The 26,147-nt window shown below is 60.0% G+C and overlaps 2 protein-coding genes across 7 annotated transcripts; one reads left to right on the plus strand and one right to left on the minus strand.

The window, feature by feature from the left end:
- Nucleotides 1-2,048: 2,048 nt before the first annotated feature.
- Nucleotides 2,049-20,767, minus strand: TUBGCP2 (tubulin gamma complex component 2). 3 transcript variants are annotated; one of them, XM_082407267.1, is made up of 18 exons: nucleotides 20,635-20,767; nucleotides 18,650-18,819; nucleotides 17,614-17,742; nucleotides 16,713-16,889; nucleotides 15,692-15,851; nucleotides 12,078-12,285; nucleotides 11,696-11,913; nucleotides 11,255-11,444; nucleotides 10,530-10,675; nucleotides 8,925-9,105; nucleotides 8,352-8,532; nucleotides 6,167-6,339; nucleotides 5,889-6,017; nucleotides 5,499-5,619; nucleotides 4,844-4,987; nucleotides 4,593-4,721; nucleotides 3,727-3,890; nucleotides 2,049-2,303 (listed from the first exon to the last, which is right to left on the minus strand). In XM_082407267.1, the coding sequence occupies exons 2-18, from the start codon at nucleotides 18,797-18,799 to the stop codon at nucleotides 2,168-2,170; spliced, it is 2,736 nt and encodes a 911-aa protein (XP_082263393.1). In that variant the 5' UTR covers nucleotides 18,800-18,819; nucleotides 20,635-20,767; the 3' UTR covers nucleotides 2,049-2,167. The 3 variants fall into 3 exon arrangements, with proteins under 3 accessions (XP_082263393.1, XP_082263391.1, XP_082263392.1); XM_082407265.1 differs by lacking the exon at nucleotides 20,635-20,767 and adding an exon at nucleotides 19,379-20,051; XM_082407266.1 differs by lacking the exon at nucleotides 20,635-20,767 and adding an exon at nucleotides 19,379-20,047 and having other exon boundaries at nucleotides 11,696-11,895.
- On the plus strand, nucleotides 20,664-24,408 carry ZNF511 (zinc finger protein 511). Of its 4 annotated transcripts, none has more exons than XM_082407273.1 (6): nucleotides 20,664-20,943; nucleotides 21,193-21,266; nucleotides 21,555-21,771; nucleotides 21,889-22,013; nucleotides 23,134-23,283; nucleotides 24,103-24,255. In XM_082407273.1, exons 1-6 carry the CDS (start codon nucleotides 20,791-20,793, stop codon nucleotides 24,119-24,121), a joined length of 738 nt encoding a protein of 245 aa, XP_082263399.1. In that variant the 5' UTR covers nucleotides 20,664-20,790; the 3' UTR covers nucleotides 24,122-24,255. The 4 variants fall into 4 exon arrangements, with proteins under 4 accessions (XP_082263399.1, XP_082263397.1, XP_082263398.1 ...); XM_082407271.1 differs by having other exon boundaries at nucleotides 20,669-20,943; nucleotides 24,074-24,408; XM_082407272.1 differs by having other exon boundaries at nucleotides 20,672-20,943; nucleotides 21,570-21,771; nucleotides 24,074-24,408.
- The last annotated feature ends 1,739 nt before the right edge of the window (nucleotides 24,409-26,147 follow it).

Raw genomic sequence — 26,147 nt, forward strand, 5'->3', positions numbered from 1 at the left:
CTGGTCCCCTGGGGCTCCTGGACAGTGTCCCGTGTCCAGTGCTCAGCACACAGAAGTTCTGTCAACGTGGACTGAATTAAGCAGGGCAGGTGGACAGACTACCCTGGGCCACTCCTGCCACCGCATCCCCCAGGCAGGTGAAGAAACAGGCTGGGGCTGCCGGGGCCCCGCGGGGGTGGGGCTGGGAGTGGAGGCCCTGCTGCGTGTGAGGGTGTGAGGCGTGCGAAAGCTCCAGCAGCCCGTGGCCAGCCCTGCTCCCAGGCTCCTGAGGCCTCACTGGGGAGACTGGGCAAGGGGAGCACACAGCGGGGGCTGCTGGCCAGGTGCCGGGCAGCCGCCTGGCTCAGGGAGCAGACCCTGCTCTGTGGAGAGGGCGGATGTGGAGGCCCAGTGGACAGCCCTGGGATGCGGTTGCTATGGGCCAAAGTCCGCAGCTGCCTGCCCGCTGCTGCCCCCGGCCCCCAGTTTCTACCCGCCCTGACCTGCCCTGCAGGCTGGGGCCGCCCCACTCTGGCCTGGTACCTGGGGACCCAGGCTTCTTGCAGCTGAGCCAGCCGGTGGCACCCCAGCCTCATTCTGGACGTGCCCCTGGGAAGACAGGACATCAGAGCATGTCAAGGCCTCAGGTGAAAGGGTGTGGTGTCCACAGTGGGTCCAGACCAGAGGTCAAAGTTCAACGGACCATCATTTCCCCCAAAGTGAACAGCAGAAAAAGGAAAACAAAGCAGGAGGGGTTTGCACACTCTTTGGGGTATCTCGGGCGTGGGTGACAGAAGCCCCCAGGGCCACAGTGAGCAAGGGGCACAGGCAGCTTGTGTCCCTGAGCCCACACATGACCGTGTTTCACACAACGATGCGTGTGAACCACCCCAAATCCTCCTGGCCATTGTACTTCTCTTTTTTGGTATTGCGTGTTATCTGATAGCAGAAGTTCAAAGGCTACGTGTCCCTATTTGGGCAAAAACCCCAGCTGCTGGGACTACATTCTCTGCTGCCCAGACCTCAACAGGGAACTCGGCAACAGGGGCTCAGCCCTGGCACCCCCACCCCACCTACAGGACCAACGTGGGCCCACAGAGCCCCCCTACCACAGAGAACCCCTCCCCAAGCCCACTGGGTGCTCCCCTCTCGCCATCAACACCTGTAACCCGGAGGTGTCTCCTTCAGGAAAGCCCAATGCCCAGAGCCCAGGACAGGGATGCAGGGCTTCTGGGCCTCGGGCCAGGTGGGAGGGCCAGTGGGCGCCTCTGCCCAGAGCCTGTGTTGCAGAAGCCCGGACTGTGGCATTTTGGGTGCATCTGCACGCACTGCAGCTTAGAAGAGGAAGCAGTCTGTGGCTTGAGTCCAGGCCCCCAGCTCAGGGTGCCCCCTCCGCAGGGCAACAGCAGGGCTGGGAGCTGCCCGACCCCTGCCCCTAGGGGAACCCTGTCGTTCCTTATCTGCGGAGGTCGGCGTGGGGGGGGACCTGGAGCAGGCGGTCAGAACTGAATTTTGAAAACGACACACGTGGAATTCTGCAGGAAGGGGTAGCGTGGCTGGGAGGGGAGCAGAGCAGCACAAAGGTATTCACCGCAGGCCACACCTTGGGGCTGGCCGTGCCACCCACTGCCCGTCGGGAGGGGCCGGACAAGGCTGGGCCTAACAGGACAGAGGTCACAGCGTCAGCCGCCAGTCCCAGGCAGCTCTTCCATCCTCAGTGGGCGTGTCGCTGACTCACCCCCCAAGCTGCTCCAGCTTCGGGACAAGGGGCTGTGCTGCCCCCTGCTGCCTGGACCAATCCCCTGCCTGCGGTGTGAGGGGTTCCTGCCGACCCCAGGGAGCCCAGCCCCACTTCACAGGGACGGGTGTGGACATCAGGCCCAGACCTCGCCCCCGCCTGGCACCTTGGTGACTGTCCTGATGTTGTTCAAAGGCCATGTGTTCTCACTTTGTCTGACTTGAAACCAAAAAACTCTTTAACGTGACTCTGCTCGCTTCAGGAAAGCGCGCAGACAAGCAGACCCTCTCTGGTCTGAGTGCACGAGCCCCGAGAAACGAGAGGAGCTGAGTGCAGACAATTCAACTTTATGTTTAAACAGGACACACAGCACAAGCGTTCTGGAAACATCTGGTGAGAAACCTCTGAACTCATCCACCTGAGGCTTCAGCTGTGGCAGGAGCGCTGGCCTCACTGCGCAGTGACGGCGACCCTGGGCGCTGGAGTTGGGGGCCCCCGCGGGCTGGGCACTGGGGGGGCCGCCTTCTGGCTCCTCTCTGCAGACAGGCGCTCCAGCCGCTCTGTGTAGAAGCCGTTGAAGTCAAGCCTGCAGGGGAAGTGGGCAGGGTCCCTGCAGACGCCTCCATGGCCACACCGGCGACCCCCTTACCACCCCACAGTGAAGAGCATGGGAGGCACTCAAGTCGCCAGCACACGCGCACGTGGACACACACATGGGCCCCAGGCTCCACCTGCCCCAGCAATACTGAGAATAAAGCTTAAAGACACAGGTGAGGGCTTCCCTGGTGGCGCAGTGGTTAAGAATCCGCCTGCCAACGCAGGGGACACGGGTTCGAGCCCTGGCCTGGGAAGATCCCACATGCCGGGAAGCAACTAAGCCCGTGCGCCACAACTACTGAGCTTGCGCTCTAGAGCCCGCGAGCCACAACTACTGAAGCCTGTGCTCTGCAACAAGAGAAGCCACCGCAATGAGAAACCCGCGCACTGCAACGAAGAGTAGCCCCTGCTCGCCGCAACTAGAGAAAGCCTGCACACAGCAACGAGGACCCAACACAGCCACACAAAAAAAAGACACAGGTGAAGTGAGACAAATGTCTCCAGCCCCTGGATGTTGGGGCTCTCCGAACCCCGGAGCCCGGGACATTGGAACACCTGTGGGCAGAACAGGGCAGCCCAACGTTTGGCCGAGCCCGAGGCTACCCAACAGGAGGCTTCCCAGGGCAAGGATAGCCCCCTCCTCACCTGAACCCGCCCCCAAAGTGAGCAGGCCCGCCACGTCCCCTCTGAGGAGCAGGCAACCGCCAGCCCCAGGTCCACAGACCCCACCGACCGGCCCTCGGGCCCCGCGCACCCGTCCTCACCGTTTCTGCACAGTCCTCCCCACGGCCCCCCAGACTCCGCGGACTCCTGCTTGCGTCAGACCTGCACGCTCGCCACTCCCGGTGTCTCGGGAGGTGGACCCCAGGGGGGCACCAACGTGGCCCTCGAGGCGCGGCCGGCCCCACATGCCAACACGGCAGGCCAGGCGAGCGCTGCCTTGACCTTCCGTGCGTTCCCCGAGGTCTTCTGACCTGCCGCCAGTGGGAAGGCAGCGCCTCCTCACTGCTCACCTGGAGACAGTGCGACGGCCCGTAGCTGGGGGCCAAAGGGCCCTTCCAGCGTCCTGGGTCCTGGCTTGGGGCACAGCGGCCAGTGCAGCTGACCCAGGCCTGGCCCTCGGAACACAGACAAACGGGGAGGGGGCTGATGGGGCGGCCTGACGTGTGCTGGTCGACACGTGCACGCACGTGAGCACGCATGTGAGCACGCACGACGCACGTGCGAACACACACACGCACACCCTCACACGTGTGAAAGCCCAGATGCCATTCCTCCAGCAGGTGACCAGCAGCAGCACGAGGAGGCCAAGGGCGGCGCCTCGGCTGAGCAGCCGCGGCCTCGGTCACACCTGCTCCGAGCGGCGGGAGGGCGCGGCGGGGCAGGGAGCCGGCGGGGGGCGGGGCGCCCACCTGGAGATGACGCTGGCCATGCCATGCTCGCAGTCGCTGGTGCTGTAGATGCTCAGCCGGGCCAGGAGGTCGAGCAGGTGGGCTGAGAAGTTCTTATCGAACTTACTGATGGTGGCCTCGAAGCTGGAGGCCAGCTGCGGGGCGTCCACGTGCTCGGCCAGGCACTGCAAGACACGGCTGTAGTGACTCGGCCGCCCGCCAGCAGCTCAGCCCCCCTTCTTCTTTTTTTAAATAGAAAAATGTGTCTCGGGATTTCTTCACGTGATGAAAGGTAAAACGTTAGGCACTGTGAAAACCCCTGAGACGGCAGGACCTAGAGACGCTCCAGGTAGCCGGCCCTGCGGCCCCACCACACGGAACCAGGAAGGACGCGAACCTCAGGGTTTCCGTGTGTGGCTCAGATTTTCCAGCTCACACTGTTCTCTCTCGAGCGCCGCTCAGCAAGCGGGGAACCTGGGAGCGCCTGCCTGGGCTCACCCTGCCCCGCCGCACCCCACCCTACAGGACGCACACCTGCACCCGCCGAGATGCCTGGCCCTGCTAGTCACGGACAGACTGCAATCACAGCGACCGCAGGGCCCCAGCCCCACGCCCGCTGAGCCGCAGGCCCCTGCGGGGCGTCCCCACGGCTCAGCCTTACCACACGCCCCCTGAACGACGCAGCCTCGCTGTGGGAAGTCGGGAAGGGAGATTCTCCGTGGCTTGTATTTGGAACATAAAGTTAAGAGTCTTTTTATCAATCAAAGGGAAGACAGGAATGGCAGGCTGTCGCAGGTGTGCTTTCTAAGCGCTGTGACCCTAACGCTGTGTCAAATCCCAGCGGGAGAAAGGAGGGTCTCGGGGACGCCCGCTCGGCCACCACCCACCTTGCGGGCAAGCTCCTTGCGGGCACGCTCCTCGGCCCGCTCGGCCTCCGTGGGCGGCCCCCGCATCGTGCCGTGCTCCAGGGTCAGGTGGCCCAGCTCGCTATCCAGTTTCATGCTCTGCGTGAATCTCTTGGGGGTCGGGAGGAAACGCTCATCAGCCACGACCAGCCCACTCGAGGAAACGCGGCCCCCACGTGGCTGGGGCGGCCTGCAGGACGGGCCCCCCGCCACCCAGAGCCCCGGCGGCGAACCTGCATGCAGTTGGTGAACATGACGCACACGGACATGAGCCTGGAGAAGACGCGCAGCAGCTCGGGGTTGGTCAGCATGCAGTCCTTCAGGCAGCTGTCCAGGAAGCTGGTGTGGTGGCCCAGCACGTCATCGATGTTGGAGGCCTGGGCGGGAGACACTGTGAGAGCCGCTCTGCTGAGACGACCGCGCCGAGGCCCTGCCTGGGCTGCTTTGTATGCTCTGTGTCGTTTCCATGTTTTAAACAATCCTGCGGTCTTTTGGGGGAAAACTTCAAAATATCGCTAAAAGAACACACTGAATGTGCCCTAAAAGGTCCAAGGTTTTCGTTTTGAAAGACAGAAAACAAGGAGGAAACACTGCCCCCTTGCACTTTCCGCTCCTGGAATTTGGTGACATGAACTTTTTGGCTGACGGCCCCCAGGGGCCCTGGGGTGGGCCTGGATGGGGCACTGACCCAGCGCCGAGGCCCCGAGGGAGCCGCACGCTCTTCCGGCAGCCTGAGCCTGGGCCACGCGGTGCTGCGTGCCCTGCCCTCCACTGCTAACGCGGCTCTGGCGGCATCGGGGGGGCCACCGGGGGAGCGGTAGGGTCTGTGCCCCACCTCCGCCTCCCTGACCTCTGACCAGGCGGCGTGACCAGCTGGGCTAAACTCACAGATCTCAGGCTCTTCTCCAGGACGTGCCAGGTCGGCTCCAGCACCTCGAACATCATGTAGTACTGGATGTTCTGGACGAAGTTGAGCATCCGCTGCCGCAGGGTGAAAGCGCCCGCGAACCTGCGCCAGGCGAAGGCGTCAGATACACAGGGCGCCCGCGGGCCCCCAGCACTGGCGATGTGCCGAGCACCCCTGGGCCTGCAGGCGCTCCCAGCCCTGGAGGAGCCGGGGCTCCACGAAGGGCTCTGGCCCAGACAGGCCCCGCCATCCCACAGTCTGACGGCAGCACGGCGCGTCAGAGGCACGGAGGCCGCCCACGGCAGCTCCTGGGTCCCCGTTTCCGGGGCGTGGAGGGGCCGCGTGCGCCACGGGAGCCCCGGGGGACGAACCGCTTGGCCGAGTGCAGGGGGTACTGCTTGGCAGCCTTGTTGCTGACCCAAACGTTGCAGAGCTGCCGTTCCACGTGCTTGCAGTAGAACACGTGTCTGAAGAGCATCTGATAGCGGGTCAGGGCTTTCCTGCGAAGAAGGAACAAGGCGGATTCCGACGGACGCCTGGGGCTTGTTGCCGGCACCAGACGTCAAACGCGAGGCTCACGGGGTGGAGCGTGACCTGAGCAGCCAGTAACCCCCAGGGGCCTAAGCAGGCGCGAGAGCCGCATGCTTACCTGTTAATGATCAGAGACAGGGGCCACTTCACCACGTAGTCAAAGGAGAAGGCCTCCAGGCCGCTCAGCGTGAGTTCGGTGGGGTCAGCGTGGACCATCGCCTTCTCCTGCTTGGTCTCGATGGCGAGGACACGCAGAAGCTGGGTGATGAGGTCGTGAGGCATCAGGTCGATCTGGGGAAAGAGAAACAAAAAAGCATCAGGTCCCAACCCCGCCCCGCCCCTGCATCACGAAATGGAAAAGTGAGTCCAGGGCCGAGGAATCTCCTCCACACATGGATTCTAAGTCTGGGAGGCTGGCTTAAAACACCAAACATCTACTGATAAACCTTAATTAAAAAACAAAACTGCTTTCAGTCGAAACAGAAAAAGAAGAGTACAGAGAAATTACTTTAAAAACATCCCTGATGGTATCAAGGAGAAACAAGGGCAAGTGGGAAACCCTGAATCCTGCGAGACTTAGCCCTTCTCCACCACCTGCACAGGCCAGGCGCAGGGAGCACGTGGTGAGGACAGCACAGTGGTTCTGGGCAGGGAATGCGGTCCACACACTGCCTCATTCACACCCTTACAAGGTGCCACCTACGTGCCAGAGACGTGGGACAATTCCTGTCAACTGATGAGAAACTGAGAGGATAGAGAATGAATGACAGAACCACAATGAAAGACAAACAAGGAAGGATGAAGAAATAAGCAGGAATCCACAGATGAGAACTCACGTCACCTGCTGCAGAAGTGGACCCTGAATGGCTGTGCTCCCTCCCACCAGGGCCGTGGCCCGACTCAGCGGGCAGCCCGGGGACTGAGCGTCAGTGATGTCAGCCCAGTGGAGCACTGGCCATGTGCTTTGACCCAAGAATCTGACTTCCAGGATCTTATCCTATAAGAACGCTCCTGCACCTCACAAGAGACCCCAAAACATATGAAGTGCGAGCTGACAGAACTGAGAAGGGTCTACGGTGACAGTGGGAGGCCTGACACCCTGCTGTCAACAACAGAGACAACCGGGCAGGTCAGAGACAGGACGTGAGCACAGAGAGCTGACTGACCCCCACGGGACACGGCCCCAGACAGCCAGTGCACACAGAACGCTCCCCAGGACAGACCATATGTGAGGCCACAAAGCAAGACTTATTAATAAGGTTAACAAAACTGACATCGTAACATGCCCTCTGATTACAACAGGATGAAGTTAGAAATCAGTAGTAGGATAAAATGAGAAAATTCACAAATAGCGAAAATTAAATATGCTCTTAAAAACAAATGGGTCAAGGAAGAATCACAAGAGAAATTCGAAAACATCTTGAGACGAAGGGAAATGAAAACACTATAACCAAAACTGATGGGATGCAGTAAAAGCAGAGCTCAGAGAGAAACTCAGCAGCAAATGCCCGCGTTAAAAAAGAACAATCTCAAGTCAACAACCTAACTTTACAACTTAAGAAACTAGAAAAACTGCAAACTAAACCGGAAGTCAGCACAAAGAAGAAGATAATAAAGATTAGAGAAGAAATAAACAAAACACAGAACAGAGAAACAACAGAGAAAACTGATGAAACCAAGTTAGCTCTCTGAAAGATCAGCAAAATTGATAAGCTTTTAGTTATGTTTGACTAAAAAAAGAGAGAAGACTCATATTACTAAAATCAGAAATGGAAGTGGGGACATTACAGTCAACCTTACAGAAATAAACAGGATAATGAGAACTAATTCCTACACAAATTCCTGAGCACACACAAACTACCAAAACTGACTCAAGAAGAAACAGAAAATTGGAACAGACCTGTAACCGGAGAGGAGACGGAAGAAACGACCAAACCTTCACAACAAAGAAAGCTTCACTGGTGAATTCTACCAAACACTCCAGGAAGAGCTGACACCAACCCTCTTGAAACTCTTCCAGAAATCCGGAGGAGGGAACCCTTCCAGATCAGTCTACGAGGCCAGAGATGCTACAGAAGACTAAAGCCAACATCCCTGCCAGACACGGATGCAGAGTCCCCCAGAGACCCCGACCCCCCGGTACAGCAGCCCATGGAGAGGCTCACACACCACGACTCTGAGATACGTCCCTAACAGAGCCAAGGAAAACCCTGTGAGCATTTCAACCGAGGCAGGAAAAGCACTCGTCAAGGGCTGGCTTCTGCTGTTTCTCTCTCCAAGGTCGCTGGGGGGCGCCTGCTCACCTTGAGGTCATCTTTGAAGGGGTCGGTGTTGGCGGTGCTCATGCGCAGGGCCAGCTCCAGCAGCGCCTCCAGGCGGGTGGGCGTGATGTCGTCCACCGGCTTCTTCAGCTCCTCCTCCGTGAGGTCCATGAAGTGCACGAAGAAGTCGCCCTGGTCCATCAGGAAGTAGCGCTTGATGGACCTGCGGGCAGGAGAGGCGAGAGGCCGTGGACACGAGGACAGCCCAGACCCGCAGAGTGATCCCCACGAGGGGTGCTGGGGTGATGGGGGGAGCTGGGCGGAGACCGGGAGGAGGTTCCCATGCCCACGGGTGCCCCGAGTCCACGGGTGCCCACGCCAAGAAACACATTTACGGGGGGACCAGGGGTCGGCTCCAAGTGTGCTGAAATGAACAGCGGGGTCACAGCACCGTGCAGGACATGCTGCCAGCAAGGCACTGGGGCTGCAGACAGGTCCCTGGGAGGGCAGGGGGCCAAGGAGGGGGCTGGCAGCCGCAAGGAGGGAGCTGTGCCACCACAGACGAGGGGACGCGGGCAAACACGGCCCCCTGTCGGCCTCTGGGGGCGGGCGCACCTCAGGCGGGCCACGAGCTCCTTCTCCTCCATGAGGAAGTCCAGCAGCACCTTGCTGGCGTAGTTGAAGGCCTTCTCGATCTGCTCCACGTACGCGCGCTCCTTCAGCGTGTAGATGACCTCTTTGGCCACAGGGCAGGTGACGTCGTGGCCACACTCTCTGACCACATTCAGATACTTTCCTGGAAAGGGATGGAAAAAGTCAGATTACCACGCTTGCTGTATACGTGATAACTCACAGGCCTGAGCCGCAGACGTCGCAGCCCCAGTGCTGGCCAGAGGCTGGCAAGAGGGCCAACCAGCTGAGCACATCCCGGAACCCCCTCGCCCAGAGCAGAACAGCACAGCTGTCGCCACAAAGGGCCGCAACCTCCTGTGACTTTATACCTGCACTTGCCTCATCAACGGCACAGGAATAACCTCAGAGAGCCTCACGAGAACCAGATCCTACACCACCTCCCGGCCCCTTCCCTCAGCCCAGATCTCAGAACCAAAGTGTGAGGCCCTGGCTGGAGCGTGTCTCCAGGTAACTCATCCCACATGTGTCTCTAAATCACGTTCCTGACCACAAGGAGATGACTAAAAACCCTGCCAGCCCAGTGGGGCACGTGTCCTTTACTGCTTTTCCTGTGCTAGCCTGTGATACTGAGAAATAAGACACAAACCTCTGGTCTTTGTTCTTGGCTCCTGGCACTGAGCTCCTAAAACCCCTGGGATTTTGTGGTTCACAAGCCCCTTTCACCCACACCTGAGTTTACACTCAAGAAGTGACTCCTGGCCATCCCTACAGAGCTTCAGGATGGGGGCTGGCGGCCAGAGGAACCAACCACGTGATGGGAGAGTGAAACCCTCAGCCCCGTCCCGATATCTGGGGAGGGGAGGGGCTGGAGGCTGAGTTAATTACCAACGGCCCGCGAGCCCATCAGCCGTGCCCTGTCCCGGAACCTGCATGAAAACCCTGGGGGTAGAGGTTTGGAGAGCTTCTGGGCTGGTGAACGTGTCCACCTGCCAGGAGGGTGGTGCCCGACACACCCCAGCTCCACGGGGACAGACTCTCCTGTGCTCGGGACCCTTCCACACCTGCCCCATGGGCCTCCTCATCGGGCTGTTCATCTGCATCCTTTACAACGTCCTCTGTAACAGACCAGCGGTCTAGTTAAGTCAAGTGTTTTCCTGAGTCTGGGAGCTGTCATGGCAAACATCGAACCTGAGGAGGGGGTCGTGGGAACCCGATTCATGGCCACACTGGACAGAGTGCAGTGGCCTGGGGACCCGACATTTGTGACCGGCGCCTGGTGGGGGCTGCCTCGAGGGATGGAGCCCTGACCCTGTGGGGCGTGCACTGACCCTGGCACGTAATGCCAGAACTGAGTTAAACGGGGGGGGGGGGTGTCACCCAGCTGGTGTCCACAGGGAGCGGAGAACTGACTGCTGTGCGGAAACCCACACACCTGCGGTCAGAAGCGCTGGGAGCGGAAAACAGTCTTCCTTTAAGTGGCCGCAGAGCTTTAAGAATCACGAAAGGACGGTGAGTCAAGCTCAGGGGTGGGGACGGAGTGAGTCCACCCTGCGGGCGCCCGCCCCGCCCGGGCCCACCCCCCGTCACCTGTGCTGAGCGCCTTGCCCGCCATCTTCTGCAGGAAGGACGGGATCTGCCGCGGCACCACCGTGTAGCGCTGGTCCCAGTACTTGTCGTTGTAGTCCTCCTGGATCTTCTCCTTGCGCAGCTCGTGCTCCTCCACCATGAACTCGCTGAAAGGCACGGGCGCCGGTGACGGGCAGAGCTCGCCGCACAGGCCGCCCCCAACAACATGAGGCCACGGGGGCCACGGACGGCCTCGCCGCCCTTAATTCTCAGCCGCGAGCGGAGACGCACCCGCCGACCCCCTCTGGGGCGAAGTGCTCATTCCCCGGGCACAGAGGGGACTGAGGTCTGCAGAGCTGGACGGGACGCTGACTCCACTCTACTCCACCCGCCCCCCTACGGGAACCTCGCGTGTTCTTCCATCTCGAACGCGGGCAACAAGACGACGCTCCCGTCGGGGCCCATGTTCCTGTCACCGGCAGAGCCAGACACCCTGACGCCACCTACGCTTACTGTGGAAGGGCTTCCTCGCCAGGCCCTCATGCTAGATTTTGTCATCTGGGTCGTTAGTAAATTACGTCTAGACAACAGCTTCATTTTTTTTAATGTTCCGACGTGTACAACAGATACACATCAGCATAGAATTCTCCGCGAGCTGACGTGCTTCACGCTGTGCGCCGAACGTGGCGTCAGCTGAGAAGGGCCCGCAGGCCCCCACCCCACCCCGCTGCCTCCGCGGCCCCTACCTGTACGGGTCGTCGATGATGCCCCTGTAGATCCACTTCTCCAGGATCTCGAAGTAGGGCACGCTGGCGGCCGTGGTGAGGTACAGACACAGCTCCTGTGCCTGGCTGTCGCCCGTGTAGCTGAAGCTCCGGTCGTGCAGGAGGCTCAGGGTCGACCCCCCGACACACTCGCCTTTGTCCACTGAGGTGGCTGCCAGGGGAGAGGACGGCGCTCAGTGCCGAGGGGGCCACCGGGCCACGACGGGCTAGAGCCCCTCCTCAGGGGACAGGCCTTCCTTTTGGGATAAACTCCAACTATAAAGCTGTGGTTTTTGGAAGCTCCCGGAGTCTTCCTCCCGCAAACTAATAAAACACAACGCTGCGCGGCTTTCGCCTCACAAAAGTAAGACTCGGAGGAGGAGTGCCCGGGCCCAGGGTGCCCCTCCCGCCAGGCCCGCGCACCCAGGGAAGCCAGGATGTCCACGGTGCGCATGGCCGGCTGGAGGTGGAACCAGAGCTTCTGCAGGGACAGGAGGCCCTGCCTCTGCAGCTGCTCTAGCTGCGTAACCAGGATCAGGTACTCTTTCACCAGTGTTCTCATGGCGGCCGCCAAGGCGTGGTTCACCTGCCCGTACTCGAAGGAGGACTTTTCCTCGACAAACCTGCGAGGAAAGGCAGCCCTGAGCACCGGGCGGGTGAGAGCTGCGCCTCAGAAGGGATGGTCGGAGCCTCTTCCCCAACCCCAGAGGGCACCGTGGGCAATGCCTCCCTCCCTCTTCCAGGCCCAGGAGTGAGGCGGCGACTGTCCCCGCAAGGGGCTGAGTGCGCCCCTCTGGGCGCCTACCTGGTCACGGTGGAGTAGCTGGAGGCTGCCGGGAGGACCCTGCTCACCAGCTCCCGGATGGACAGGTCCAGGCTGGGGTCCACGAGGAAGGTGCGGCTCTGCCTCCCCGTGAGGGGCTGGGCGGTGACGTACCTGCCGTCCACACCCACCAGCACGTACAGCAGGTCCTCCACGACGGCCGCCTCCTGGGCGGCCAGGGGCAGTGTGCCTGTGGGCGCAGACGCCAGCTGGTCTCGCCTCCCCCAGAACCCCCTCCGCCGCCCCTGGTTGACTCCCTCCATTGCTGGTGGACACGAAAGCCAAGGCGATCCCTCGGCTTAACTGATCCCGTCGGGGCGCCAAAGGCGGAGATTACACAGCCTGGACCGGCCTATCGGAGCCTTAAAGCAAGTAAAACCCTCCACACAGAAATAACCCGCTTGCACTTAAAAGGACAAAGTCGGGAACGACAGAGCACTTCCGATACGTGTCGTGCTCGTAACACTCACTACAACCTGGTAAGCCTGCGTCACTCAGGGAGAGAAAGGTTTCCTCTGAACGCTCTAAAACGCTGATGATTTCTCTCTCACGGTGCGAGGTGGTTCCCTTCGACCCCGATGGACTCAGGACAGTCACAGGCCACGGACCAGGGCGGCCCCGCAAACGCTTCGCAGCCCCAGCAGCTCCCCACCGCTTGGTTCTCCGCCCAGGTGGCCCTGGGCGCCCTCCCGACACTGCTGGGCCAAAGGCAGAACTGGGAGGGAGGCGTCCAAGGGACCGCTGGCACCCTGTGGGCGCCCGTGTCAGCCCCAGGGCACCCAGAACCGGGGCCTGGCAGCTGGGGATGGGGCGCACCACACGCCCACGCTTACAGAAGCCCTGCTGGCCTTGCACGTCCGCGGGCGCACACCTGCCGGTGGAAGCAGGACGGGTCTGAGCCAGTGGCCCCCTGTCCAGGCACGGGTCACTCCGGACTCAGAGCCGCCCCTGAACTTCAGGTGGTTTTCCTCTATGGCTCTGGCAGGTCCGACTCCGACCTCAGGACCCCTGAGGGAGGCAGGTCCGGCTGCCTGACCCCCGAGTGCAGGGCTGCTAACCTCTGCACTGCTTACCGCCAGCCTTGGCGTCTCCCTGGCCACGGTCCGGCTGAGGCTCTCAGGGTGCAGGCCCCGGGTGGGCACCTTGGGACTTGGGGCAGACGCCACCCGGGCCCCAACCCCTCTCCCGCCAGCGTGGACAGCAGATTGTTGCGGGCTGCGTTACTGTGAGGCGGGCCGAGAGACTGCGTACAGGACCTTCGGGAGGCACGGCCAGCCTGAGGCCTAGCCCTGAGGGACACAGTGCAGGGGCTGGGCTGGGAGCCCGCGTGAGCCGCCGGGGTCTCCGCAACTCACCGGGGTGCAGGGCACAGGCCGGACATGCAAACCCGGCTCTGGGACGACGGAGACGAGCACTGGGGGCCGGGCAGGACAGGGCTCAGGTCTGTACCCTCGTGTAGGGCCACCGGCCACCAAGGTCAAGTTAAAGAAAACCAAAAATCCAATTCTCAGCCATGCCAGCCATTCAATGCCCACCAGCTGCGTGTGGCCGGTGCATGCACTGGACGAGACAGAAAGTTCTGTGGTCCGTGCTGAGACCCCAGCTGTTGGGAGTGGACAAATGCCCTCAGGCTGAAAGGACAGGTGGAGGTGGGGCTGGGGCCAGGCTGGCACAGCGGGAGGGACGCAAACCCCACGCGGCGAGGAGGAGACGCCGGGGAAGGTCGGAGCCCGTTGTGGACACGCTCAGCACACAGATCCTCCCGGAGTTCAGGAGAGCGGCGCCAGGGACAGAGCTGGGGTCACACCGGGGACGCTGGATTCCTTCAAAGTGATGTGGTCACCCGGGAAGGGGACCTTTGACGAGAACCAGGAGCACGGGCCGAGGATGCGAGACGAGGTGGGGCGAGGGGTCCCCCGGGGGGCTGGGGGTGTGTGGCGCAGGACGGTGCCTGTGCTGCCCAAACGTCCAGAAAAGCGACCGCGTCTGCGAGACCTGCGCCCGAGGCTCGGGGCCCATCAGAGGCTGCTGCGCAGGAGCGCACACGCGGTTACAAGACACCTGCGCTCGTGACCTTGGGGACAAGGCCCCGGGTCAGGGCAGGCCTCGTGAGGGCGGGAGTCGCCACGCCGTCTGGCCGTGGACGGGCTGGCCCCGGTGAGCACACGGAGCTGGAGGCCGGCGCGAGGAGGGTCAGCCCGGCTGTGGGTGGGAGGCGGGCAAGTGGGTTGGGGGGGACCTGCCCCAACAGGGACTCAGACGGCAAGATGACTAGGGACGGCTGGTGGGGTGACACCGCGTGGCTGGTGGGGGTGTCCCGCAGGGCCGCTGCATGTCACCTACGGAGGCAGGTCCCTCCCGGGTGAGGCTCTCCCAGGGGGAGGCCAAGGCAGGGCCGAGGACGACCACGCTGACCACAGGCACCTGAACACAGATGGGGCCAGAGGGCCGTGGAGGCTGTGTCAGGGCCTGAGGCCCTGGGCCAGGGGGTGACAGAGGGCAGTAGGGTGACAAGAGGACTGCGGGATGGGCGTCAATCCGGCCTCCGGAGCGCATGAGGTGTGGCTGCAGAAGGGACACGGGCCAGGCTGCCCACCCGGACAGAGTCCTCCCCGGGAACGGCGCCACGCAAGGCAGCCTCGGAGCCGCCCCCATGCGAGGCCCGCCCGCTGCGGCCGGTGTGTGCGCGCCGCCACACAGGAAACCTGCACGCAAAACCCTGCACGTTGAACACCGTAAGCGCGTCCTGCCCTGGAGAGCCAGCGACTGGTCGCGCCTCCCCCGAAGGCGCCTCCTGCGGGCCTGGAGCCTCCGTGGCTTCTAACTGGCCCAAGCCTGCAAACGCAACACGGAGACGCCACGACCGCGGGGAAGAGGCTCCCTCAGCGGTTCTGCTGCCAAAGTCCTCCAGGTTCTGCCGCACGTGCAGCGGAGCCCGAGGCGTCCCATCTGCCTGCCCAGCCAGCCCCTGGGAACGCCAGGCCCCAGGCCTGCAGCACCAGGGCCCCCGCCTGCCCTGCTTCTCACCCTTGGATGTGGCCCCGGGGCCCAGGCTCCTCTGATGGCCACAGAGCGGGCGTGGCCACGCTCCCCTCCCCAGGCGGGCTCTGTGAGCGCCTCTCTGTGAGCACCGAGTGTTCCCTGCTGCCCCTGCTTCCCATGTGCCCCGGGAGCCAGAGGGCAAGACGGTAGTCAAACCCACATCCCCAGATGCCCCATAGTCCATCTGAATGCGACACACAAAGGCCTGTGCGGCCAAGGCCATGTCACCCGTGCAGCAGAATCTGCAGCAGCATGACTCACTGTTGGGAAGGCCGACCCGGTGATCCCGCTGTCCCAGGGCTGCCCAAGCCCCGGGACGCAGGCGCTCCTGAAAGCCAGGCAAGAGCCAGCCCAGACACTGGCACATCACCACCCACTGCTGACCGGGGATGGGAACATGAAGGACGGTGTCCGGCGGGCACTGCTCCTTGCCACGTGGCCAAGGGCAGCAGAGGGCCCGGGTGATGGCACAACACCGGCCCGCCGTCTCCGCAGGGCTCAGCCCTCCCTGCCGCGGCGAGGCCCCGGCGGTCAGAAGTCAGCGCGTCACCTACCGATGGGCACAGCCACGTCCATGCTCGCGCCTGAGCCTGTCAGGAAGTCCCCGAGCAGCATGGGCCTCTCGTACACCCACGCTGGGAAGACAGGGAGGCGCTGGCCCAAGTTTTTTTTGTTCTGCTTGTCTCGAAGCATCTTTCTCGTGAGTTCTAGAGACTGGTGGGGGGGTTTTTAAAAACAAAAAAGAAAGATACGCTTTCAGTACAAACACTTAAAACTGACATATCCGCAGTATGAAAAACCAGATCACTGAGCACACGTGTGGAACTGAAACACACGTGTCTGAGCCCATCGCAGTGCAAGGGGCCGGGGACAAGGCAGACGGAGCCCAGCCCCTCATCAGGGTCTGGTCTGCACGGGGCCCACGGGTAAAGCAGGCCCACTCTCCAGACCTCTGGGCACAGCTCACCGCTTTTCCCGGTGGCACGAGGTCTAGACCCGAGCTGCCAGGTGAAAGGAAGGCCCAGTGAGAGCTGGCCGGAGAAGGGGCGCCCCTACCCGAGCCCCTCGGGGCTGAAGGACAGAGGGGGATGGCCACTCTGGCTCGGGCAGGGAGCCGTGGTCCCCACGGGCGCCCAGCTTTCAGAAGCACTGGCAGGGGGCGAGGGGCCGTCGAGGAGAGGGGCAGTGGCGGGAGGACCACATGAGGTGGGGACACAGGACGTGCCCAACCCACACTGGCCTGCAGCTCAGACCTCAGGATGCAGCTCTGAGGGGCTCGAGAGCCAGAGGCAAGACTGTGGGAAGACAGAAGGACGGCAGGAGACCAGGGCTGGACACAAAGTCAAAGGCAAGAAAAGCGGCAGATGAGGGAGATATAGTATCACCTCAAACCAATTGCCCAGCGTCCATGAGGGGAGCCGGGACTTGCACTGGCCAAGCCTACAGAATGGGCGGGCAGCAGGCGCTGACCCCCAGGTGAGTCAGAACCCCCCGCCCGGGGCCCGGAGCTCCTGTCCCAGAGCCAGGTCCCCACCGGGCCAGAATCCACACTCAGACGCCTCTGCCACATGGTACCTGCTGCCACGTGGGGCCCGTGGCCACGCTGCCTAGCTGCTTCCTCAGCTCCTCCAGCTCCTGCATGGAGATCTTGGAGGCTGCGGCGGGGGCGCCGAAGCTGGCAGTGCTGCTGGCTGTGGCGCCGGCCGCGAGCTCTGCTCTCTCCTTGGCATTCTGCTGTAAATACTGCAGGGTCTGGAAGCACACGGCCCCGGTGTCACGCGGGCCTCACGCTCGTGCCCTCCACCGGGCCCCGCCGACCCGCCCCACTGCCCCCAGCTGCAGCCTCCACGCGGAGGCCGAGAGCAGGGGTCCCGCTCGCCCTGGAGCTGCAGCCTTTTCTCCCGACGCTGCCCGCCACGAGGTGCCACGCCCCCAGATCACGGGAGGTCGGGATCCCAAACCCTGCTCCCAGTGGCTCGGCCTTTTCTCCACACGAGACCGGCCTCCCTTGCTGCTCGAGACCACGTCCCTTTATCTGTCCCGGCGAGGTGGCCACCATGCGCCCGGCCACACGCTTCCCCGCTGAACGGACCCTGGGCCTCGTGATGCGAGAGGAAGCGCCGACCAGCCCTGGATGCCCTGGGCCACGGCTCCTCAGGCAGCACGCACTTCCCTCAGTATCACAAGTAACACACGCTCAGTTTAAAACAGACAAGAACACGGCCTGGACAACGAAGGACAAAGGCCCTCAGCCCCAGAGGTCACTGTTAACGCTCCTCGTGTTGATCACCACCGCGCGTTACTTCCGTTCAGGCGCGCGTACCTCAGTGCTACAGGTGTGAGGCCGGGGGGGTTAACGAGGGGCCGCCCAGGCGAGGACAGATCTCGGGGGCCAGGCGGGACACCCGTCCGTCCATCCCCCCAGACGCAGAGAGGCTCTCTTCCTCACATAGCCACCCCCGAGCCCGGCACCCACCTCCCTGTCCTCCGTGAGCTTCGACAGCAGGTACACCAGGGGGTCAAGGTTCCTCGTGTTCTTAGATTTCAGTTCATCATATTTCTTCAGAAAGTCTTCAGGAGTACGAGAAAATTCTGCTATTTTAACCTCAAAAGCACAGACAGAATGATTTAGAGACGATAACTAGGAACTTTAAAAAGCCTTGCAAAAACTAAACCCAAAAAAACAGAGTGAAATTAGGTAGATGGAATAGTCATGTGTCTCTGAACTAAAATGAAAAAAACTCATCAAAATGCTTTGTTAAACTTACCCATATTCTCTAATGTGGTTTCTCCCATGTTAGGCTTCCTAAGCTTTAGGTCAGAGAATAACCACTTACGTTTTTCCTAGTAGTTTATGCATTCATTCCATACACTTAACTCTTCTCCCTCTGGAATTCATTATTACACACACGTTCAGGGGCTATGTTTTCTCACTGATTAAAATGCTCCCCTTAAAATAAATTAGACATAACTACGTGTCCTAAACTCTCTATTCTGCTCAGTAAGTTTTCTGAATTATCCTTGTGCCATCATTAGGCTGTTAAAATAAATGAAGCCTCATAATGTGTTTTTAAAATAGATTTCAAAATTGTCTTTTACTGAAAACTTATAATTTTGAATTTTACATTATTTGAATTTAAAAAAATCCACTTTGAAGGGATTTCAATGTGGCTAAGGCCAGGAGCTTCCTCTTTCACCCAGAGGAGAATCTGTCACGATGTGAACAGAAATCAGGACCATCTGGGCCTCCCTCCTCATGGGGCGCAGGGAGGGCGTGGCTAAGAGTCTGGGTTCCCAGGTCAGGCTGCCAGTCCAACACTCTCCCCGAGCCTTCATTTACTCATCTGTGCAACGGGTGATGGGGAGGAGCCAACGGAAGCAGACTTGAGCAGAAAACATGGTCCATGAAAAGCACCTGACAAGTGCTGTCTGCCAGCGTACTGGCACCGCTGTGGCTGCTCGGCAGGGAGGTGAACTCTGTGCCCAGTGCAGCACCGGGGACAGGCACTCACTTTGGCACTGTGTGCTGACACAGTGGTTGTGACATACGGGGTCCTGTTCCTCTGCAGCAGGTCGATGTAGACCTCGGCCCCGTCCCCTCCGTGCACTCGCAGAAGGCTGAGCAGCTCATTGACGTCGTGGTGAATCCGAAATTCACTCATGACTTTGGCTCTGTGTTCTCCTAAAGGTAAAAGGAGAGCCATTTATAAAACAAGAGGCTATAAATTAAAAAGTTTTAAAGCAATTGAATTGGCCAATGTCAGGTCTTTGAGAAGCCAAATTGTCACAGGGCCCATCCTGGCCTGAAGGTTCCCCGTGAAGACACCACCACAGCCTGCTCCGACCAGCACGTGGGGCCCCTTCCTGGGGAGACTCCTCCTCGCCCTCCTCGCCCGCCGCTGGGGTCTGTCATTCTCCCTGGGCGCTGTCTCAGTAGGCAGCTCCCATGGGAATCAGTGCTGAGCCCCATCAGCTCCAGCCAGGTTCCAGGCTCACTCCTCAGCTCGGGGGGGCTGGCACGTGCACACAGACTGGACGTAGCCCTAAGGCCCAGGCCCCCCTTCCTCCTGGGTGACCTCAACCACACGTGGCCCTGGGCCAGCAGGGAGCTGCTCCCCTCAGGTGGCAGACAGCACTTTCTAGTCCCAGCTGTGCAGATACAGTGGTCCCAGCCCTTCAGGGACCCTGATCTATACAGGGAGCTCTGCACAGGCCTAAGCCACCGCCCCTCGCGGCCTCACCTGTGAGGCCTACACCTGCAGCTCCAGTTGCCTCCAGCTGTGTGTTCTCTGTGCACCCTGGTAACCAGGACACTGCCTTTTCTCGCCCAGGCTGGGCTTTGCTAAGACTGCTACACATCTCCTATGTACTTGAGCTGGGTGGGCTTCCCCTTCAGCTCAATCTGCCCTGTCGATCAGATGTCCTAGGGTCTCCCCACTGGATCTCATTTTTGGTCAAAACCATAAATGAGATCCCACCAAGAAGACAGTGGTAGCCTGCAAGAGGACTTCTATGCAGATGTCCCCAAAGGGACAGTAGTGTCCTGCAGGAGGACTTCTGTTCTCCCACTGATGATTGGTCCAATTAGCCATTATTATTAAGAGTAAGACAGACAAACACGGCCAATTAGTCATAGATTCAACAAATAAACATGAGCAAACTTTACATGCTTCACATAAGCGTTTCAACGTGCCTACGCAGGGTTCATAATTTGGGATCACGAACTACCAAAGACTGCTGGAAATTACAGGCAAAGTCATTTCTGTCTGTGATTTTTCTGAGGAAAGGGTCCTTCAACAGATTCTCAAAGGCTGCGACTCTAAAAAGGTTAGAACAGCTGTGTCAACAGCTCCAGTGAAGACAAGCCATGAGTTAACAGCAGGTGGGGAAGGCTCGGCACACACGCCCACAACGTGGATATTAACTTGTACCTCTACATCCAGAGACTCTAATCCTGAGTGATGGAAAACAAGTTCCCCACATACAAATATCACAGTCACCTACATAAACGTCAAATACCGGCCAGAGGCAGGGTGTCTCCAAACACGAAAGCAGAACAGTAAGTGTGAGCTGGTGTGGAACTCGCCAGCATGCATACATTCTACACCAGGAGGGCTCACAGTGATCACAGTCATGGGCACGGGGCCTGGGTTGCAGGGTCCCAGGCAGCCTGAACCCTGACTTGGTGCTTCCAGGCTGCAGGGCCCTGGACAAGGAGCCTGTCCTCTGTAAGCTTCCTCTGAAAAGGGGTGAGTACTAAATCCTGCCCACGAAGCTGTTGTGGAGATTAAATACAGCACCTAAGGGCCTGCACTGTTGTTATCAGAAAAGTAGAAACAAACGGGACGGGAGGGAGGAGGGAGGGAGGAAGCCTCTACAGCCGGGAGCCTGCGCTGCTCGGGGTCGGGAAAGGGACCCGAACCATCGGCGGGACGCGCGAGGCCAGCTCCGCATAGAAGCCGCCCCCAGGCTTAGGCCCCTCCGCCCCGGGACTCACCGCAGGAGCGCGCCCGACCCGAGCCCGCCGAGCCCGCCAAGCCCGCAGGGCAGCCCCGGCGGCGGCGGAAGTGGCGCTCTACGTCACGTCCGGCCCCGCCCCGGCCGGCTCGCGGACGGTGGCCGACAGGCCGTGGCGCCGCTGGCGCTCAGGGCGATGCAGCTGCCACCCGCGCTGCACGCACGCCTGGCGGGGGCACCCGGGTCGGCCGAGCCTCTACCCGTGGAGCGGGACCCCGCGGCCGGGACCACGCCCTTCAGCTTCGCGCCGCGCCTGGTGCGCTTCCCACGGGAGCACGACTTCTTCGAGGTGCGTGAGCGGAGGAAGGAGAGAGGGGTTGTGGGTGGGGGTGGAGCCGGCGCCCTGGGGGCAGGGCTTGGATGGGGCGGGGGAAGTGCTCGGGGCGGGGCCTGGGTGGGCCGGGCCTGGGTGGGGCGGGGGCAGACTCCCGGTGGGCGGGGCTGAGGCTCTGGGTGGGGCCGGGGTCCTAGGGGCGGGGTCCTAGGGGCGGGGCCCGGGGTGGAGCCGGGTCTGAACCCACGACGCTGTCTCCCGCAGGACGGGGACGTGCAGCGGCACCTCTACCTCCAGGATGTGCTCACGCAGGTGGGCGGGGCGCCCGAGAGGCCCAGGTGAGTGCTGTGGCCCAGCAAGGGGCGCTTCTTGCCCTCTCCTGGTCCCTCCCTCTGCCCGCCCCGCCCCTGGTGCCCGCACCGCCCCTTTGCTTGTAGCACCACCGAAGCCTGCGAAGCCTGCGTGTCTGGCCTCAGCACCGCCTAGCTTGTCTGTAAAAATGTAATTGTTACGAAAGTAGGATTTGGGCTTGCAAGAGAAAATCCGAAGCTTTATCAGTCCACTTAAAGGGGAGTGGTGACAGGGAGCCTGACGTTCTGTCCGCCGCGGAATGGCATCCCCACCAGGCGTCCCTCCGCCAGGGTGCCCGAGTTCACCTGTCAGGTGGCCGGCTGCTGCCAGGTGTTCGACGCCCTGGAGGACTACGAGCACCACTACCACGCTCTGCACAGAAACGTCTGCTCTTTCTGCAAGCGGGCCTTCCCTTCCGGCCACCTGCTGGACACCCACATCCTCGAGTGGCATGACTCCCTCTTCCAGATTCTGGCCGAGCGGCAAGACATGGTGGGTGACGGCTCGCCCGCTCCCAAGGGCAGTCATCACGGGGGCTCGTCCCTGAGCCGTGTGCCTCGTGGTGCCAGAGCCTGGGGTCAGGGTGGGGTGATGCTGTTTCCGTTTCAGTATCAGTGCCTGGTGGAGGGCTGCACAGAGAAGTTCAGAACCAGCAGAGACCGGAAGGAGCACCTGGTGATGCGTCATCTCTACCCTGCGGACTTCCGCTTCGATAAACCGAGGAGGAGCAGAGGGTGCGTGGCGGTGCGCCGCGAAGCCACCTCCCGAGCCTAGAAAGCCTTTGCGCACGTAGACTTTGAGGGTGCAGATGCCCTCGTTCAGCATCCCTGCCGCTAACGTTACATTTAGGTGCAGGTTACAGAAGCCCCGAGAAGTCGGGAGTCGTTAACCGAGAGGGGTTAAGCAGATGGGGTGGTTCTGTGTGTGGCCCCCCCGGCTGCAGGGAGGACAGGAAGGGGAGAACCTGCCTTCCCGGGTCTGTGCTGGGAGTGGCGGGGGTACCATCTCGGGGTCTGCCGGGCGTGCAGGAACACCACCGCGTCCCTCTGCATTCACGCTTCACCTCAACCCCGCTCATCACCTCCCTTCCATCCTCATGTGGGCCTTGGGGAATTTGTCCCAGGCCGTGAGCCCCTCACCTCACGTGGGGCCGTCTGGTTTTTCCCTTGTCCCGTCAGTATATGTTTACTAACTTGACGACACAGCCCCGTGTTACATGGTACTGTTCAGAACACACTGTGGGAAGTACCTCTGGGAGTAGCCCGTAAGTGCGTGTTACGTTACTTTGCCTTTTCATTAACTGATTTCTTCAGGTGAAGCTTCATCACCATCTAAAAGTTGCATTGACTGAAGTCGTTTCAGACTAAATTGTTGTCCCCAGACAGGACTTTGCTGTTGACAGTAGAATAATCTGGAGAACCGACTTCAGTATGGGAGATTTTTATAAGGCCTTGAGTATAAGGTAACTCCTTCCTTTCCGAGGAATCATTTGAAGGAGAAGAAGCCTACGATGCTGGATTGAGACACTGGCGTTAAGGAGATGCTCAGTATCGTACGGTTGCTTTTAGTAAACTTCTCGGTAACTGTGATGGAGAGACGTTTGGTACCGTTGGTAGTCATTTACCACGTGACACCATAAAAATACTATTTTTAAAAGACGGAGTGTGATTATCATACCTAAATTCATAGAATGTGGCTTACGTCACATGAACATTCACTTCTCCACGTTCTGGTAGCCTGAAAATTACTCTCTGATAAAACAGTCATAAGATAGCTTTGCGAATTCAGTCCTGGGGGAAGCTGGGGCTGCAGGCACTGACACCTGGGAGTGCCCTCACCACCTGTCTTCCCCAGCCCAGCCGTGCCCGGTGCCGCTGAGCAGGTGTTGGCAGAAGCCCTGGGGGATGACCCGGCACCGTCGGAAGGCGACGCCATGGAAGTCTGCTTTGAACACGTGGAGCCCTCGCCAGAACCCGCGGGAGAGAGGCGGGCCTACAGCCACAGGTCAGTACCTGGGCACCTTTCTGAAGCAGGTTCTGAATCTGTGCTTCTCCTGGAGAATTCCGGGTTTGACCCTGGGCCGGCCCAGTTCTCGCCGAGAGAAACCGCCGCTGGGTTGGAGCGCTGGCTTCAGCGGGAGGTGAAAGCCAGCCATCCTGCTGCCCTCGGACGACCTGGAGCCCCCGCAGCACGGGGCCGCAAAGCACTGCCCCCCTCGACCGTGGCCTAAGCTGGGATGGAGAGACCCAGGGTGTGATTGCTCGAGTTACAACCTACGAGTCTGTCTTTCTAGTATTAACTGTGCTTTCGTCAGGGATAAAGTTGATTTCAAATCTAATTTGGGGGTAAATGTTGGAGAAATGGAAAAAATCGCCAGTAAATTCAAACCGACAGGGAGATGAACTCGTGTCCTTCAGCTGCCCTCGCGCAGTTGCCCAGAATTTGGCCTGAGAGTGAGTCCCAGGTGCCACCTGGAGGGCGGGTCACGGGGAGCCTGAGCTGGAGCCCGGACACATTCTCCTGGGTGGGTGGTTGGCGGCAGGTGGTCGGCGGCAGGTGGTCAGTGGCGGGGAGCGTCTCCCACCGGAAGCAGGTTTGGAGCAGCTGGCCTGCTGCAGCCGGGGAGGGGAGAGTCCGGGCGAGAGCGAGCGGACACCCTGCACGGTCCGTGGGGGAAGAGGGAGTGTCCAGAGCAAGAATCAGACCCCCGCAAGCCCACGAGACTGCCAGCATGAATTGGGTTGTTTGTGAGCAAAAGCGTAGCAGTTTAGCGTGAAGGTGTCTTTCATTTCAGGATACCATCTACCATCTGTTTTGGTCAAGGTGCCTCACGAGGATTTAAAAGCGCCAAGAAGAGAAATAAGCACCAGTAACGGCGGTTCCTCTGCGGCCCTGCGGCGGTGTTGCCGGGCTTTTCCTCTCGCCCCGCGGGGGCCCCAGGACCCTGGCCCGTGCCGCCCTCCGTGTCGCGTGCCCGTGACCGACTGAACGAGGCCGGTGGCTATGTGGGAAGCCGTGGGGGAGCCGCGGATTCCGGGAAGGGCCCCCTCGTGCGGTGACTGGGGTGTGGGGAGCGGCCCCCGCCCCCCAACGTCCTTGTGAAACATGTGGAGTAAATGGTTATCATTAGCGGTCTCTGGTCGGAGTTCTGTGTTGGGGGGAGGGAGGTCAGCAGCAATTACTGGCGAGGACTTTGTTCTCAGCGGCCACGTCTCAGAGGGGGTGACTGGCTTGCGCAGCTCATCGGGGCTGCAAGGGAGATGCCCGTGGTCCTCGCACCCGCGCTCGGCAAGGTGAGCAGAAGCCTCGGGTGGGGCTGGGGAGCCGGGAGGGACCCGGGCCGGGGCGGGCGGAGCACAGACATAGGCGGGCGGCTGGCTTGCCTCCGATTTGACGGCAGCAGGGCCCCCGGGCAGGGCCTGGGAAGTGGGGACCCACCAGCCAGCTGTCCCGCTGCGTGCCCGGTGTGGCCGTGCCCGCCCGAGGCCCCGCTCGGCCCATCTCGCCCGGCCTGCTCCCACTCTGGGCTCCGGTCTGGTGGGGGCAGCGGGTGCTGGCCTGCGACCGCCCCGCCAAGCCCTGTGCACAGCTCTGCAGACACAGGTCGGGGCTGGTGGTTGTCAGTTTAAAGTTGTTCTTTGGAAGATTACTTGTCTTCTCTTTGTCTGTTGTGGTTCCACTAAGATGTCAGGAGAAGGTAATCATCACCCTACCTGCTCATTGTTGAATGTTTTGAATCTGGGTTTTATCTCTTCAAATATTGTCTTTACCCCAATCTCTGTTCTTCTCCTTCTAAAACCCCAACCAAATGTACGTCAGACACCCTCCCTCTGTCTTCTAACAGCCCTTCCGTATTTCCCTTTCCTTATCTGTCTTTGCTACGTTCTGGATAATTTCTTAAGATCCTTCTCCTTCTAAAACCCCAACCAAATGTACGTCAGACACCCTCCCTCTGTCTTCTAACAGCCCTTCCATATTTCCCTTTCCTTATCTGTCTTTGCTACATTCTGGATAATTTCTTAAGATCCACTTTTCAGTTCACTAATTTTCTGATCAGCTGTTATCAAATGTGCTGTTGAACTCATTCAGTGTTTAATTTCCATAGTTACGATTTTCAAGTCTTTAAGTTCTATGTTGTTGTTCTAATTTGCTGGACTTTATAGCTTTCGTTTATCACATTTTCAACTCATTCTTTTCTTTTTTAACATGTTAAACTTATTGTACATTCTCTGGTTGATAATATCAATGTTTGAAGGCTCTGTGGGTCTGATTCTTCTGTCCATTTTTTCTGTTGACTCACTCATGGTGCCTTGTTTCCTGGTGAATTCTGTGATTTTTGGCTGTGAGTTTGTATTTCTTGGAACTTTACCTCTGGAGTTTCTCTGACATATCTGGGTTCTTCCTGAAAAAATTAGTATTTGCTTCTGCCATGTGACTGGGGAGCTATGATCTAGGACCACTTTAACTTTAAAATAAATTATTAGAAAAAAAAGAGGGACTTCCCTGGTGGTCCAGTGGTAAAGAATCCGCCTTCCAATGCAGGGGATGTGGGTTCAATCCCTGATCGGGGAACTAAGATCCCACATGCTGCAGGGCAACTAAGCCCACATGCCACAACTGCTGAGCTTGAGCACCACAAACCACGGAGCCCACACGCCCTGGAGCCCATGCGCCTTAACTAGAGAGGAAAAAAAAAAAAACCCGCACCACAACTAGAGAAAAGCCTGCGCATCACAACGAAGAGCCTGCACCTCTACGAAAAGATCCTGCATGCCTCAATGAAGATCCCGCATGCCGCAACTAAGACCCGAAACAGCCAAAAAAATAAAGAAAATAAAATTTAAAATAAAAAAAAAGGGCTTCCCTGG

The sequence above is a fragment of the Balaenoptera borealis genome, assembly GCF_965194805.1.
Source record: "Balaenoptera borealis genome assembly, chromosome: 10".
In the NCBI taxonomy this organism is placed as follows: Eukaryota; Metazoa; Chordata; class Mammalia; order Artiodactyla; family Balaenopteridae; genus Balaenoptera; species Balaenoptera borealis.